Here is a 13,515-nt window from a genome sequence, read left to right as displayed (position 1 = left end):
GGTAGGTCTCTGAACTGGCTCCCCTGGGCGTGGTCATCTCTTATGGTTGAGACTGCAGAGGTGAAATAGACTCCAGTCTCCCATAGCGCTCCCAGGCTTATTAGGAAGAGGAAATTCCCGCCTAATAAATTTTGGTGAGACTGGTTGATCTCAAAACCCTGTCTCCTGATAAGATGTCATCAATGACAATGGTGCCTGAAACTTCATTAGCAATTTTAATTTTGCCTCCGTCCTGTGGTCCTGTGATCTCGCCCTGCCTCCACTTGCCTTGTGATATTCTATTACCTTGTAAAGTACTTGATGTCTGTGACCCACACCTATTCACACACTCCCTCCCCTTTTGAAACTCCCTAATAAAAACTTGCTGGTTTTTGCCACTTGTGGGGCATCACGGAACCTACTGACATGTGATGTCTCCCCCGGATGCCCAGCTTTAAAATTTCTCTCTTTTGTACTCTGTCCCTTTATTTCTCAAGCTGGCTGACGCTTAAGGAAAATAGAAAAGAACCTACGTGAATATCGGGGCAGGTTCCCCGATAATGTGCCAATGATTGGATAGAGGAAGTGAGTGGAAAAGAGGAATTTAATGACAAGGAAGTATTTCACTAGTATGGGTAAGACGGGAGGAGGAACATATTTGGGAAATATAATCAAAGGTTCTGTACTGGAAACAGAGGGTTCTGATCTTTATTTGACATCAAAGAAATCACGTCAAGCGGCGAAGGATCAGGCCCACTCAGGAGAGAGATAGGGCTGGCATTATACATTTGAGAGTGCTCAGCTTGTAGGTGGCATAGAGAGCCTTGAAAGCCTTGGAAATGATGCTAGGGAAGGAGCACAGCTAGTAACGGAGAAAATAATTGGGACCATGACCTGGGGTTCTACAACACAGAGAGGTGGGAAGTGCAGGAGGAGCCTAGGAATCCTGAAGGGGCAGGAGTGAGTGAGAGAGAAGCTGAAGAGCTGCAAGAGCTGGAAGAACACGCGAGGTGGGCATGAGGCATCATCTGGCTCCCCAGTGTAGTCGGATTGTTGTTGTCATTTTTGCCTGTAAAAGAACTAAGGCCAGTGGAGTTGAAGTCTCACCCAGCATCTCCCAGCTAGTAAGCAGGGAGATGCTCCATGCTCCATTCAGGCAGTGCCCACTGCCCTGGGCCAAGCCTGCTTTCTTCACAGTGTCAAAGGGTAATTAAAGATTCCCTTTGGCTGGAGGCGGTGGCTCACACCTGTAATCCCAACACTCTGGGAGGCCAAGGCGGGCAGATCACGAGGTCAGGAGTTTGAGATCAGCCTGACTAACGTGGTGAAACACCGTCTCTACTAAAAATACAAAAATTAGCCGGGCATGGTGGCACGCCCCTGTAATCCCAGCTACTCAGGAGGCTGAGGCAGGAGAATCACTTGAACCCTGGAGGTGGAGGTTGCAGTGAGCCAAGATCACGCCACTGCACTCCAGCCTGGGCTACAGAGCAAGACTCCATCTCAGAAACAAAACAAAACAAAACAAGATTATTTTCCACTCCTCACTTCCACTGAGACTTCTACTAATATCTGGTAAAATTCTATGCTGGATAATTTGTAATAGCCATGTCAGCTCCACACTCCTATTAATCCAGCAGCATGTTTATTCACTCCATTTGTCTGAGCCCCTATTATATGTTACATCTTGTACCAGGTACTTTCATAGGTCATCTCGTAAAACCCTCAAAACCCTGAAACAGTATTGCTCTTCCATCCCCAGTTCACAGATGAGGAAACTGAGGCTTACACTGGGTAAGTTCTTTGTTCACAGGTATACAGTGTATAAATGGCAGAGCTGAGAGTAAACCCATGTCTTTTAACTGAAATCTATGTGCCTACACAAGCATGAGGTACAACGCCATACACTGGACTCTGTTATTGAAATCCAAACTGAAATACCTGAGACCACTCAGCAGTTACGACCAATCGAAGGAAATCCAGTGGGTTTCTGTGTTGAGCAACTAAAGTGTACTGGAGGCAACACACTGGCCTTTTACTTTTGAGATTATAGAGCGATACATGTTATTAGATAATAAAGTGTTATCAAGTGCTGGCCTTACTGGGCTTATTCTAATAGTAGGTCACAATGGTTTATAATTAAGTAATTAAGCCCACTCAGTGTTGATGAGAGAATGCTTCCTGTTAAATAGCAGCAACAGCCTTTCTCATTTTCAGTAGGTTAAATGGTGCTTTTTAGTGGGCTCTTTAGTTTAGTTGCCCTCTTACAAATAGGACTTTCTGCCAGAGCATGGTATCTGCTTTGTAAGTTGAGTTTTCTTGTGGCTAGGAGTCAGAAATTCTGGATATTAGAACTATCACAAACTGGAACTATAACAAACATTGGGTAACTTCCAAAAGTCATATCCCTCCATTTTTGTATTTATTAATAAATTGATTGGTGGATTGATTTGCTAAATATTTGAGTGTTAGTGATATGCAAAGCCTTTTGTTCTGTCATTCTCAGATTTTTTTTATTAAACAGAAATTGATGGATAGTGCATTTGAAGTGAGGAGAGAAAAAGTTGGGAAATACCGTACTAAATGTTGAATAATATTCCTCATCATTGTTTTATCTTTACCAGTGACAGAATTATGTCTAACATATTGCCTGTGTAGTTGTTGAGTTAAATAATGAATGAATGAATAAACAAATTAAGGAGTGAAATTTAAAAAAAAACATTTGGAGTCATCATGGTACCATCAACTATATTTGACATTGAGGATGTAACAATTTCTATGATCATTAGTTTCCTCATGAATAAAATGAAAACTCATATACCCAAGACCATACTCAACGATGTAAGGAACATAAAGTATCTAGAATTTAGACCAGTAAATCTTAGGCTAGCTTTAATTGAGCAATTTGCAATTAACAAAACCATTTTGTATGTATTATATATTATAGAAAAGTGACTTTTCAAATCATATAATTAATAAATAACATCTATGATCAAACTCAGTTTGTTTTACATAATTTGCCGCCTCAATCAGAATTTTAAATTAGCCTATATAAGGCATTCTGACTAATGCAATGTGTGTGGAAAGATGAAACATTCATTTACACAAGGAGATGTCTGTGGAGTTGGACAATGATGGGAATATTCATTCGCTATTCCACAGACACAGGTGTAAAACATAGATGTCCCAAAAGGAACCCTGTGAGTGTTCAATGCTGAATCCCAATGTTTTGCCCAACACCTAGTGCATAGCAGGTGATTAGTAAATATTCAATGAATGAATAAACACATTTTATAACAAAAACATACAAACATAATAATCTAAAATTATAGGTGAGGCGTAAACTTATGTCCATGTGCATAAAACAAAATATCCAATACTCCATGTGCAGCAGGGTACTTTAAGTAGTAAACAAGAAAAATGTTTTATATTCTTTGAGATAGAAATAAAAATGACAACCAAAATACAGCTCTTTATTGATGTGTCACCAATTTGATATGCTTCAAAAATTGAAGGTACAAGCAGAATTGCATCTCTTCAGATATTTCAAGTAAGTGCTTGTAGATCTCAATGCCCTGTTAGCAGAAATGCCACTTACTTTTCCCATGTCACATCATCCAAGAAGCCCTGGGCTGACACAATGAAGTGTGGTCATTTTCTGAATGCTAGTTTAGGATAGAAATGAATCTCATCAGTCCCTTGCTGCTGGGGCATCTCATTGGCACACAGGGTCTCTATTGAAGCATAGGTCTTTAGAATTTGGAGGAAGCTTGAGGGTGTTCAAAAGTGAACCCTTTGCTGCTCCAGTTATCTGCACAGGCCACTAGGGCCTCCACCCTGAGCTCCCAGGTTATAACTCATTAGAAACTGCTATGATTTAAACGTTTGTCCCCTCCAAAATGTGTGTGGAAACTTTAATTGCCATTGTAACAGTTTTGAGGTGAGAACTGTAAGAGGTGTTTGGGCCATGAGGGCTTTACCCTACTGGGTGTGATTCCTGCCTTTGTAAAAGGGCAAGTTCAGCTCACTTTTGTCTCTTGGCCTTTCTGCCTTTTGCAATGGGATGATGCAGAAATAAGGCCTTTGCCAGATGCAAGCACCCTGATATTAGACTTCCCAGCCTCCAGAACTGTGAGCCAATCAAATTTTGTGCATTATGAATTACTTAGTCTGTGCTATTGTGTTATTGCAGCACACAATGAACCAAGATATTGCTCTTGACAGCACAATCTTTGTTTCAGGTTAGATGGGTCCTCATCTTTCCAGCTCACAAAGTAGCCAAACCAACCTTCTACCCATGAAGCCCTGAGCATTTCTGAACATCCAGAGTTGTCATTCTGGGCCCCAGCTTTTCTCAAGATAGCTTCATTTCTGGGAACAGGTTGTGCTGTGTGATTGACACTAGTATCACCTTGGTTGGGAAGGGTCTGTCCCAGTCCAACAGTATCCCTGATTTTCAACCTTAAGAAAAGTCATCAAGACCATGGTTGCCTATCTCCCAGGAGTTCCTGGTTTCTTATCCATATTTTTCCACTTGCCCTCCAGTGATGGGCTCTCCAGGAAAGTAGCAACCTTGGGGGAGTCTCAAGAAGTCATGTATTGGACCTCCCTACCCTGGCATTGAAGGCTCGATGACCCTGCGAGCTAGGGAGCACATGCTCAACTACAGGAAATTATTCTGGTCCTTCTCTGGAAAAACAATGAATTCCTTTTTCAAACTGGCTTTCTCTGCTGCCTATTGCTTACAATCTTTGGAAAAAAAATAAAGTTTGGCTTCAGGGTGACTTTCTGTCCTGCCCGTTCCTAGAAAGGGTCAGAAAATTCACCCTGCCTGAAGAGTCTTAATCGTTGTCATCTTCAATCTATGAGAAAATCTGTTTGGATTTTGATAATTTTTCAGTAAAAAACATACTTCTTCACTCACCATTTTGCCTAAGCCTCACATTCATTATGGAAATTAAGTAAGGCATGATTCTTGTCTCATTGGAGCTCAGATTCCATAGTCCTGCCTAAGGCCACACAGCTGGAAAGTGGGGACAAGTCTAGAACTTATATTTCCCTTACTACAGGAGCATTTTCTAAACCATATGAAAACCAGCATTGTGACTTTGAGGAACCCATAGTCTATTGGGGCTTTTCCACTTCTGTTGGCTCTAATATGTTGGAAGATTCTCTGAGTATATCCTAAGTTTAAAGGAATTCACACAGTCCAGACCTCAGCCAGCTGGCTTCAGGCCTGGGGAATTGAAGGGGTTGTCTTCTGGTGTTTGGGCACAGAACTGATTCTTTGGGAATATCCTACATGCAGGCAGAGCCATGGCTATGTTCTTGGAATGAGATTGAGGTTTAGTCCACAAGTAGATGGTCCCTAAGGGTGCTGTTGGTTTGAGCATTGGGCATAGAGTCCCTGTCAGAAGAATAATACCTGTATTTTATATTCCACACTCACAGATCCCTCTGGGGCTGCTGGGAGCTGCAGCTGAGGGAATGTCATCATTTAAGGTTTAAACATTTAAAGGTGCATAGATCTATAAAGTATTAATATCATTCATTTTGTGGGGGGAGAATAAGAAACTACAGCACCTAAAAGTCTTTTTTTCTCTTGCCATCTGGCCTGAAATTCTGTGTTAAGTTGTTTGGAACGTATTCTTTGTGCAGCTGAAACCTGAAGAATTCCTCTTACCTCCTCTGCTGTATTCTCTTTTCTCTGCTCCCCTCCTCTTTTTCTTTCATATTCCCTTTCCTTTTTCCACCCATTTTCTTTTCATCTCTTTTTTCCCCTTAAAGTTTCAACTCTTGTTATGCGTGGTGCCAAGGCTGACACCCACAAAAGAAGAAGACAGATATGTAGGAAGACTCTAGTCTACACCTTCTCACTGGACCACTTGAGTAGAAATCTTCTTGCCTAAAAATACATAAAAATACTCTAAAATGAAAAGTGGCTATTTACCACATAGCTAGGAAAGACTGCCATCCCAAAGTATGAGTTAGTCTGTAAGGGCAGAGAGAGTATGTACTTTTGCTGTCTCTGGGTGCTGATTTCACCAGCAAGGAGGAGTGAGGATAGTGGGTCGGGTATCCAGATGTGGATTGTTGTTGAAGAAGGGAAAATCCCAATGGGAATGAAGCAGGGAGTGTTGTCCCAGTGATCTCCACAATCCCAGGGAAGTGTCTTGCGATTGGTGAGCCTTCCCTTGTAAAAAACACACCTGTTCTATGCGATGCCCTATTTAACAGTGGTGAGGAGTTGACCCAGAAAGCCTCCTAAGGTATGAAAAATGCCTTATCCCAGGCTTAATGGGTCACCTCGGGATTTGGTGATTTTCACTAAATACCCATTAAGCCCTGTGGTCTGTTTGCCAATCTGCTCAAATTCAGAGGCGCTTAATCTCCCATAAAAATGTAGCCAATGATAATATATTCAACAGAAAGTACTCAGAACTTTCTCTGCAAACACAATTAAAAAGTCATCATACTGTATATTGTATGCCCAGAGCGTGCCTGGTCTTAGGAGCTTGATCTATTTTATCCTCTTTGTGTCCACAGTGATCCCACAAGGTCAGTGTGGCTGTGTCCATTTCTCACATGGAAAGCTGCTGTTACAAGAGGTGATGTCACTTGCCCAAGACAGCAAGTGATTGAACTGTTTTGCTGGCTGACCCTCCTGGTGGCAGACGGCTCAGGGCTGCTCTGACCTTCAGGGTATTCACCCCATCCACCCGCTGCCACATTGTCATTCTGGCTTATAGATCAGTGGGGCCTGGACAGTGATAGAGAAAGAGCTAGTGTAGCAAGTAAAAACAGAGAGGCATCTGCACACATGAATCATTTTTATTTAATAGCCACATCAATTTGAATACAGCAGGTCTAAATAGAACTGCATTAGGCCAGTAATTTTATTGCCTTCATGACAAAGTGCAAATTAGAGCAGGCACATCTGAGTAGCCTTGGAAACAACCTGGCATTTTACATATTTTGTATTCCTTGCTCAGAAGCTACAAGGTAGGTGTTTGTTTAGATGTGACTGCATTGGGAGGGACTGTGATCCTGTGTCCCTGTTTCAAAGAACTCTTTGACTCATCCAGAGACAGTGTACAAGGTACTTAGGATTTTTCTTTGCTAGTTGGGCTGTTTTTTTTTTTTCTTGGCTCCCATTTCAGTCAAAGTAATTCTTTCAGTACTGTTTTATAGAGTCCCCACCCTTTGCTAGGAAATAGATGCATTTTATTCTTTCACTGGAGACTTCATTTTCTCTCTTACTAAAGAGGTAGATGTGAGGATGAATCTACACAATGCTTCATTATATAGCAATGCTCCATCTCAGTCTGCTAACAAAATGCCATAAACTGGGCGCCTTATTGACCACAGAAATGTATTTTTCACAGTTCTAGAGATTGGAAGTTTGAGATCAGGATGCCAGCATGGTCAGGTTCTGGTGAGGGTCCTTTTCCAGGTTTGCAGAGTGATGACTTCTCTCATTGTATCCTTGCATGGTGGGAAAGGTGAGGGGAACAGACCTCTGGCCTCTTTTTATAAGGGCATTAATCCCACATATGAGAACTCTACCCTTAGGATGTAATTACCTCCTGAAGACTCCACCTCCAAATATAATCACATTGGTGAAACATACGCATCTTGGGGAGACATAAACATTCATAACAAGTACATATTTAGGCACCTGCCTCTGCTTTGAGCCTTTGTCTCTTCATCTGGTGTAAAATTTACCTTATGGGTTTGTTATGATAATTAAGGAAAGTAACCACAATTGAAAAACACTTTAGAACTTGTAAAATGCCATATAGTTGTTCCCTATTATAAATAGGTAATCAAAAGGTAATCATTGCCTTATACAAATATTAGTATTATTTACTTTAGAATATATATGCATATGTGTGCGCGTGTGTATGTGTGTGTATATATGTGTGTGTGTATGTATGTGTGTGTATATATATGTGTGTGTGTGTGTGTGTATATATGTATTTACATGTATATCCAACTGTATAGTTCATGTGTGAAGTAATTTGGAGGAGTTCGTCCATTTGTTCCCCCACAATAACCCTCGGCAGTGCTATTGATTTTACAATAATATATATATATGTATATATACATATATACATATACACATATATACATATATACATATATACATATACACATATATACACATATACACATACATATATACATATACATATATACACATATATACATATACATATATACATATATACACACATATATACATATATACATATACATACATATACATATATACACACATATATACATATATACATATATACACACATATATACATATACATACATATACATATATACACATATATAATATATATACACATATACATATATACACACGTATATAATATATATACATATACATATATACACACATATATACATATACATATATACACATATATACATATATACATATACATATATACATATATACACACATATATACATATATACATATACATACATATACATATATACACACATATATACATATATACATATACATATATACACACATATACATATATACATATACATATATACACACATATATAATATATATACACATATACATATATACACACATATACATATATACATATACATATATATACACACATATATAATATATATACACATATACATATATACACACATATATAATATATATACATATACATATATACACACATATATACATATATATACACATACATATATACATATATATACACATATATACATATACATATATACACACATATACATATATACATATACATACATATACATATATACACACACATATACATATATACATATACATATATACATATATACACACATATATACATATATACATATACATACATATACATATATACACACATATACATATATACATATACATAGATACATATATACACACATATATACATATATACATATACATATACACATATACACATATATACATATATACACATACATATATACACATACATATATACACATATACATATATACATATACATATATACATATATACACACATATATACATATATACATATACATATATACACACATATACATATATACATATACATACATATACATATATACACACATATATACATATATACATATACATATATACGTATATATACACACATATACATATATACACATATATACATATATACACACATATATACATATATACATATACATATATACGTATATATACACACATATATACATATATACACACATATATACATATACATATATACATATATACACACATATATACATATATACATATACATATATACACACATATATACATATATACATATACATATATACATATATACACACATATATACATATACATATATACATATATATACATATATATACACACATATATATTTTTTTTACACGTATCTCCAACTGTATAGTTTATGTGTTAAGTAATTTGGAGGAGTTCACCCATTTGTTCCCCCAAATAACCCTGGACAGTGGAAGCATTGCGTAGATTTGCCTTCTTGAAATATAACTTAACTTTGAAGTACTGTTTAGGGATATAGTATATCTAGAATGCATTGGAGGATACAGAGCTAAACCAATTCCTTTAAAACTTGATATACAGCATAATAGGATTAGCACATTTTCCTAAAACTCAAGACAGAGTGTTCTCATGACACGCATGATGTGCAAGCAGCACCTTTGAGAAGGGAGAGACTCTATGGGCACTAGGAAGTCCTTGTAGAAGGAAGGGTGTTTTCTGTCTTTTACTCCCCGTTCTTCTCCTCATTGTTTCTGGGAGAGGAGGTTTATGGAATGCTTCACAGAGAAGGGGACAGGTGAACAGGTGTGAAGTTGAGCAGGCACTGCATAGCAGCCCAGGAGCACTGCCCATGGCATGAGTGACTTAGCCAAGATTTTATCACTTGTAAGGGATGGAACAAGGTTTTTCTGAGTTACCAGCCCAACTCAGTGAACAGAAATATTCATATGGTGCAGTCTCATTAACTGTGATTTTAAGCTTTGGAAATTGGAAGGCAGCTTGGGGCCATTAGCCTCCTTGAGCAGGAAAGACACCTGACAGGGCTGCAGGTACAGGACAGTATTGGAGTTCATGGGTTCCTACTGATTCTTGTTTTGCAGAGAGCAGCAGCCTGCATTCAGCCTGTGTCCATGACAGCACCGTGCACAGCCGGATCTTTCAGATCTTATACCGGAATGAAGAGGTACCCATAAATGATGCTGTGGTCTTCCGAGTTCATTTGCTCTTGGGTGGTGAAAGGGTAAGTCATGAATCTACCACCGGCCGCAAGTAGCTGTTCCCTATCATGGCTGTTCTCTCTCATTGCTAGGTAAATGGTGAAAGAAGAAGGTATGGGTTTACTCTGAAATCTGACAGAGATTAGTGCTTTTAGTGCACTCATGCACTTATTTATGTATTCGTTGTTTTACTCATTTTTTTATTCATATATTTGCTTGTTCCTTGTAGTCTCAAGTGCAAACAGTCTCCATTGACTCATTTACTGGGTCTCTTCTTCCCTCCTCATTTGCCCAGTTGCGCATCTGTTCAGGCCCTCTGTCAATGAGTCAAGCAGCAGGTGGTTTTGAGTAACTGTTTTTTGCAGGGCTCTATGTGGGACCCTTGGGTAAGGGACAGAACCAGAGAAGGCAGCAGGAACTCTACCTTGAAAGGGTTGATAATTTTGCAGGAAAACAGATATATAAGCAAACACTTTGGTAGGTGATGTGAGAAATGATCTCTGTGGAGATGACAAAGCTGGGTTCATCAAGGCTTACACAACAGAGCTGGCTTCAGATGCACATGCTGAATTCACCAGAGAAAGAAAGAGGAAGGGCATCGAACAAGGGGAAACAGCATCATTGCAAGCCCAGAGGCCTTGGGGAGCTCGCTTTATTAGTTGGAAACTCGATTGAAAATTTCCTATTCACCAGATTAACACATTTCAAAGGAATATCTGAAGCTCAAACTTTTGATCTGCCTGCCCCAGCCTCACTGAAGTGTACCTGTTGCCACATTCGAGCTGATTTTTTTCTGCTAGAATATATCGAGAATTATATGAAAGAGTATTCCTATTTTAGGAAGATCTAATTAGAGCCCCCCTACTTGCATTCCTCATGTGGTGTGCACAACAACTCCTACTGGGCATCTATTATCTTTCTCCTCTCAGGCTTCTTGGCTTTTTGTCCACATCTTTTGTTATCTAGGTAGTGACCAGATTCCTCTTTGTGGCTAAAATTGAAAAGCTGTCACTCATTCTTTATTCATTAACCTATCTATTCTTTCAAAAATTTATTGAGAACTCACTAAGCACCTACTATGTGCTGGATATAAAATAGTGAACATGAAATATCTCTGGCATTTTGGGCTTGTTTTCTAATATTAGATCAATATATCACAATGTAATTAAATAAATCAATCATGCATATTCTATTACTGAGCCTTCTCACTGCTACATACTCAGCTCCCTAGTCTCTGAGACACACTCATGAGGGAGATAAGAGTATAGGAGTTTGCACCCTCACTGGAGGCCCCGTGAAGCTACAACTGTACCAAAAGTGGAAGAGATCTCATGACGGTCCTGCTGTGCAAGACTGGCTGTTGCCTCATGACAGATACTCAGATAGTGAGAATGTCAAGAACTCAGCACAACCTTCAACACAACCTTCACCCAAGATGATTATTCCCTGGAGAACAAGTGACAGACAGAAGAGGCCTCCCAGAGAAGCCAATGCAGAACTGAGACCCACCTGCAGAGGAAGATTCAGGCATACCATGAGCTCAGGGAGATGTCGGCTCTGGAGGAGAGCACAGTAAGGACAAAGAGCCTGAGGTGGGAATGACGTTGGGGTGTTTCAGGAAAAGCACTAAGGCTGAGGTGACTTGCACAGAGAGGGAGGGGAAAGGAGCAGGAGATGAAGATGGAGCAGGGAGGCCCAGCATTATGGGCCATGATAGGGAATTTAGGGCTTATTCTTGGGCAATAGAAATCCACTGATTTTATTAGAAGGGTGCAATGGCACAATTTTTATTTTAGAATTTTGTCATCCCTCTCCCAGTCTGCAAGCTCCACAGGACTGGATCTCTCTTTGTATCCTGAGTGCCCTAGTAGCCATAGGACTACATTGTGGATACCCAACATGGAGTGAATGACTTAGTTGTTGAATGAATGAATTTAACTTGTAATCCCTTCTTTTTAGGCCCTTTGCAAGCTATTCTTTCCAAACAGGGATGAGCATCCACCATGCGCCCTGTTTGATGGCCCTTGGCTCTCTGTATCCTGTCCAGACCAGAGTTGCCTGCTTCAATACCTCAAGGAACACACACCTCACTCATTGGAGCCTTCAGTTAACCTGACCCTGTCTCCCTTATGCCATCACAGTGACTGCAAATACTTGATCTGAAATCAAAATTTAAAAGAACAAATGAAACTCCTATTAGCCATGCTGGCTAGCTTTTGACTACTTGGCCATTTTCCCCTCTCTGCTGTCCCACCTGCTGTGTGCCCCAAGAGACTGGCTGCAAGAACTGCTCAGTCGTGTCTTTACCTTTTGGTTTCCATTGAGTTCAGCCTATGAGAGCTTCTGCAAGTGACTACGAGGAGAATGGGCCCAGACTGTTCACTCCCCAGGCTCCTTCCCTGCAGGGTCCTGGAGGGTTGGCTGTGTCCGGCTGTGTGCTGGAGCCTGCTTATATCAGCTTTTGATAGCCATGGGTACAGACCTCTTTCCAACTCCTTATTTAGCGACTTCACATTCATAGCTTGATGAAAACATTTACACCGGAGAAACTGCCAATGCTACAAATCAGTGTTTTGGTTTTTTTTATTTTAATTTTTCTTCAGAGAGCCAGTTGTTAAACCTTACCAGCATACCACTTGCTGTGTCCTTCTTCCAAAGGCCCCAGCTCCAGTCATGGAGACACACTCCATGTAGCTTTCTCTCCAGTTCTGATAACCACTGTCTCTTCTTGACTCTTCAGGCCTAGGATGATAAGAAAGTCCCGTAGTTACTAACCTTGAGAACTCAGCCATTGTTAGTTGCTTTTTTTTTTTTTTTTTTCCTGAGACAGAGTCTCCCACTGTCGCTCAGGCTGGGGTGCAGTGGCATGATCTCAGCTCACTGCAACCTCTGCCTCTTGGGTTCAAGTGATTCTCCTGTCTCAGCCTCCTGAGTAGCTGGGATTACAGCGGCCCGCCACCATGCCCGGCTAATTTTTTTTGTATTTTTAGTAGAGACAAGGTTTCACTATGTTGGCCAGGCTGGTCTTGAACTCCTGACCTCGCGATCCACCCGCCTCAGCCTCCCAAAGTGCTGGGATTACAGGTGTGAGCCACCACGCCCAGCCGTTAGTTGCTTTTTCTAAATCTTCCACACACTTTGTAAATCATCCCTTTGATAAACTGTACCTGGAGTCCTCATTTTGAGTGTATCCTCTAATTCCT

General features: G+C 39.8%; 1 protein-coding gene across 5 annotated transcripts in view; it reads left to right on the top strand.

Moving 5' to 3' along the window:
- Positions 1–13,515, top strand: part of FAM135B (family with sequence similarity 135 member B) — a 367,515-nt gene that overhangs the window by 222,436 nt on the left and 131,564 nt on the right. For all 5 annotated transcript variants that reach the window (XM_016959901.4, XM_063817398.1, XM_063817401.1 and 2 more), the window contains one exon: positions 10,196–10,335. In XM_016959901.4, the coding sequence (XP_016815390.1) occupies positions 10,196–10,335 (140 nt within the window). The remainder of the gene's footprint in view (positions 1–10,195; positions 10,336–13,515) is intronic.

Source organism: Pan troglodytes, chromosome 7 (genome assembly GCF_028858775.2).
Source record: "Pan troglodytes isolate AG18354 chromosome 7, NHGRI_mPanTro3-v2.0_pri, whole genome shotgun sequence".
NCBI classification, from domain to species: Eukaryota; Metazoa; Chordata; class Mammalia; order Primates; family Hominidae; genus Pan; species Pan troglodytes.
The sequence above is the reverse complement of the archived record's forward strand: the minus strand, read 5'-3'. Positions and strand labels throughout refer to the sequence as shown.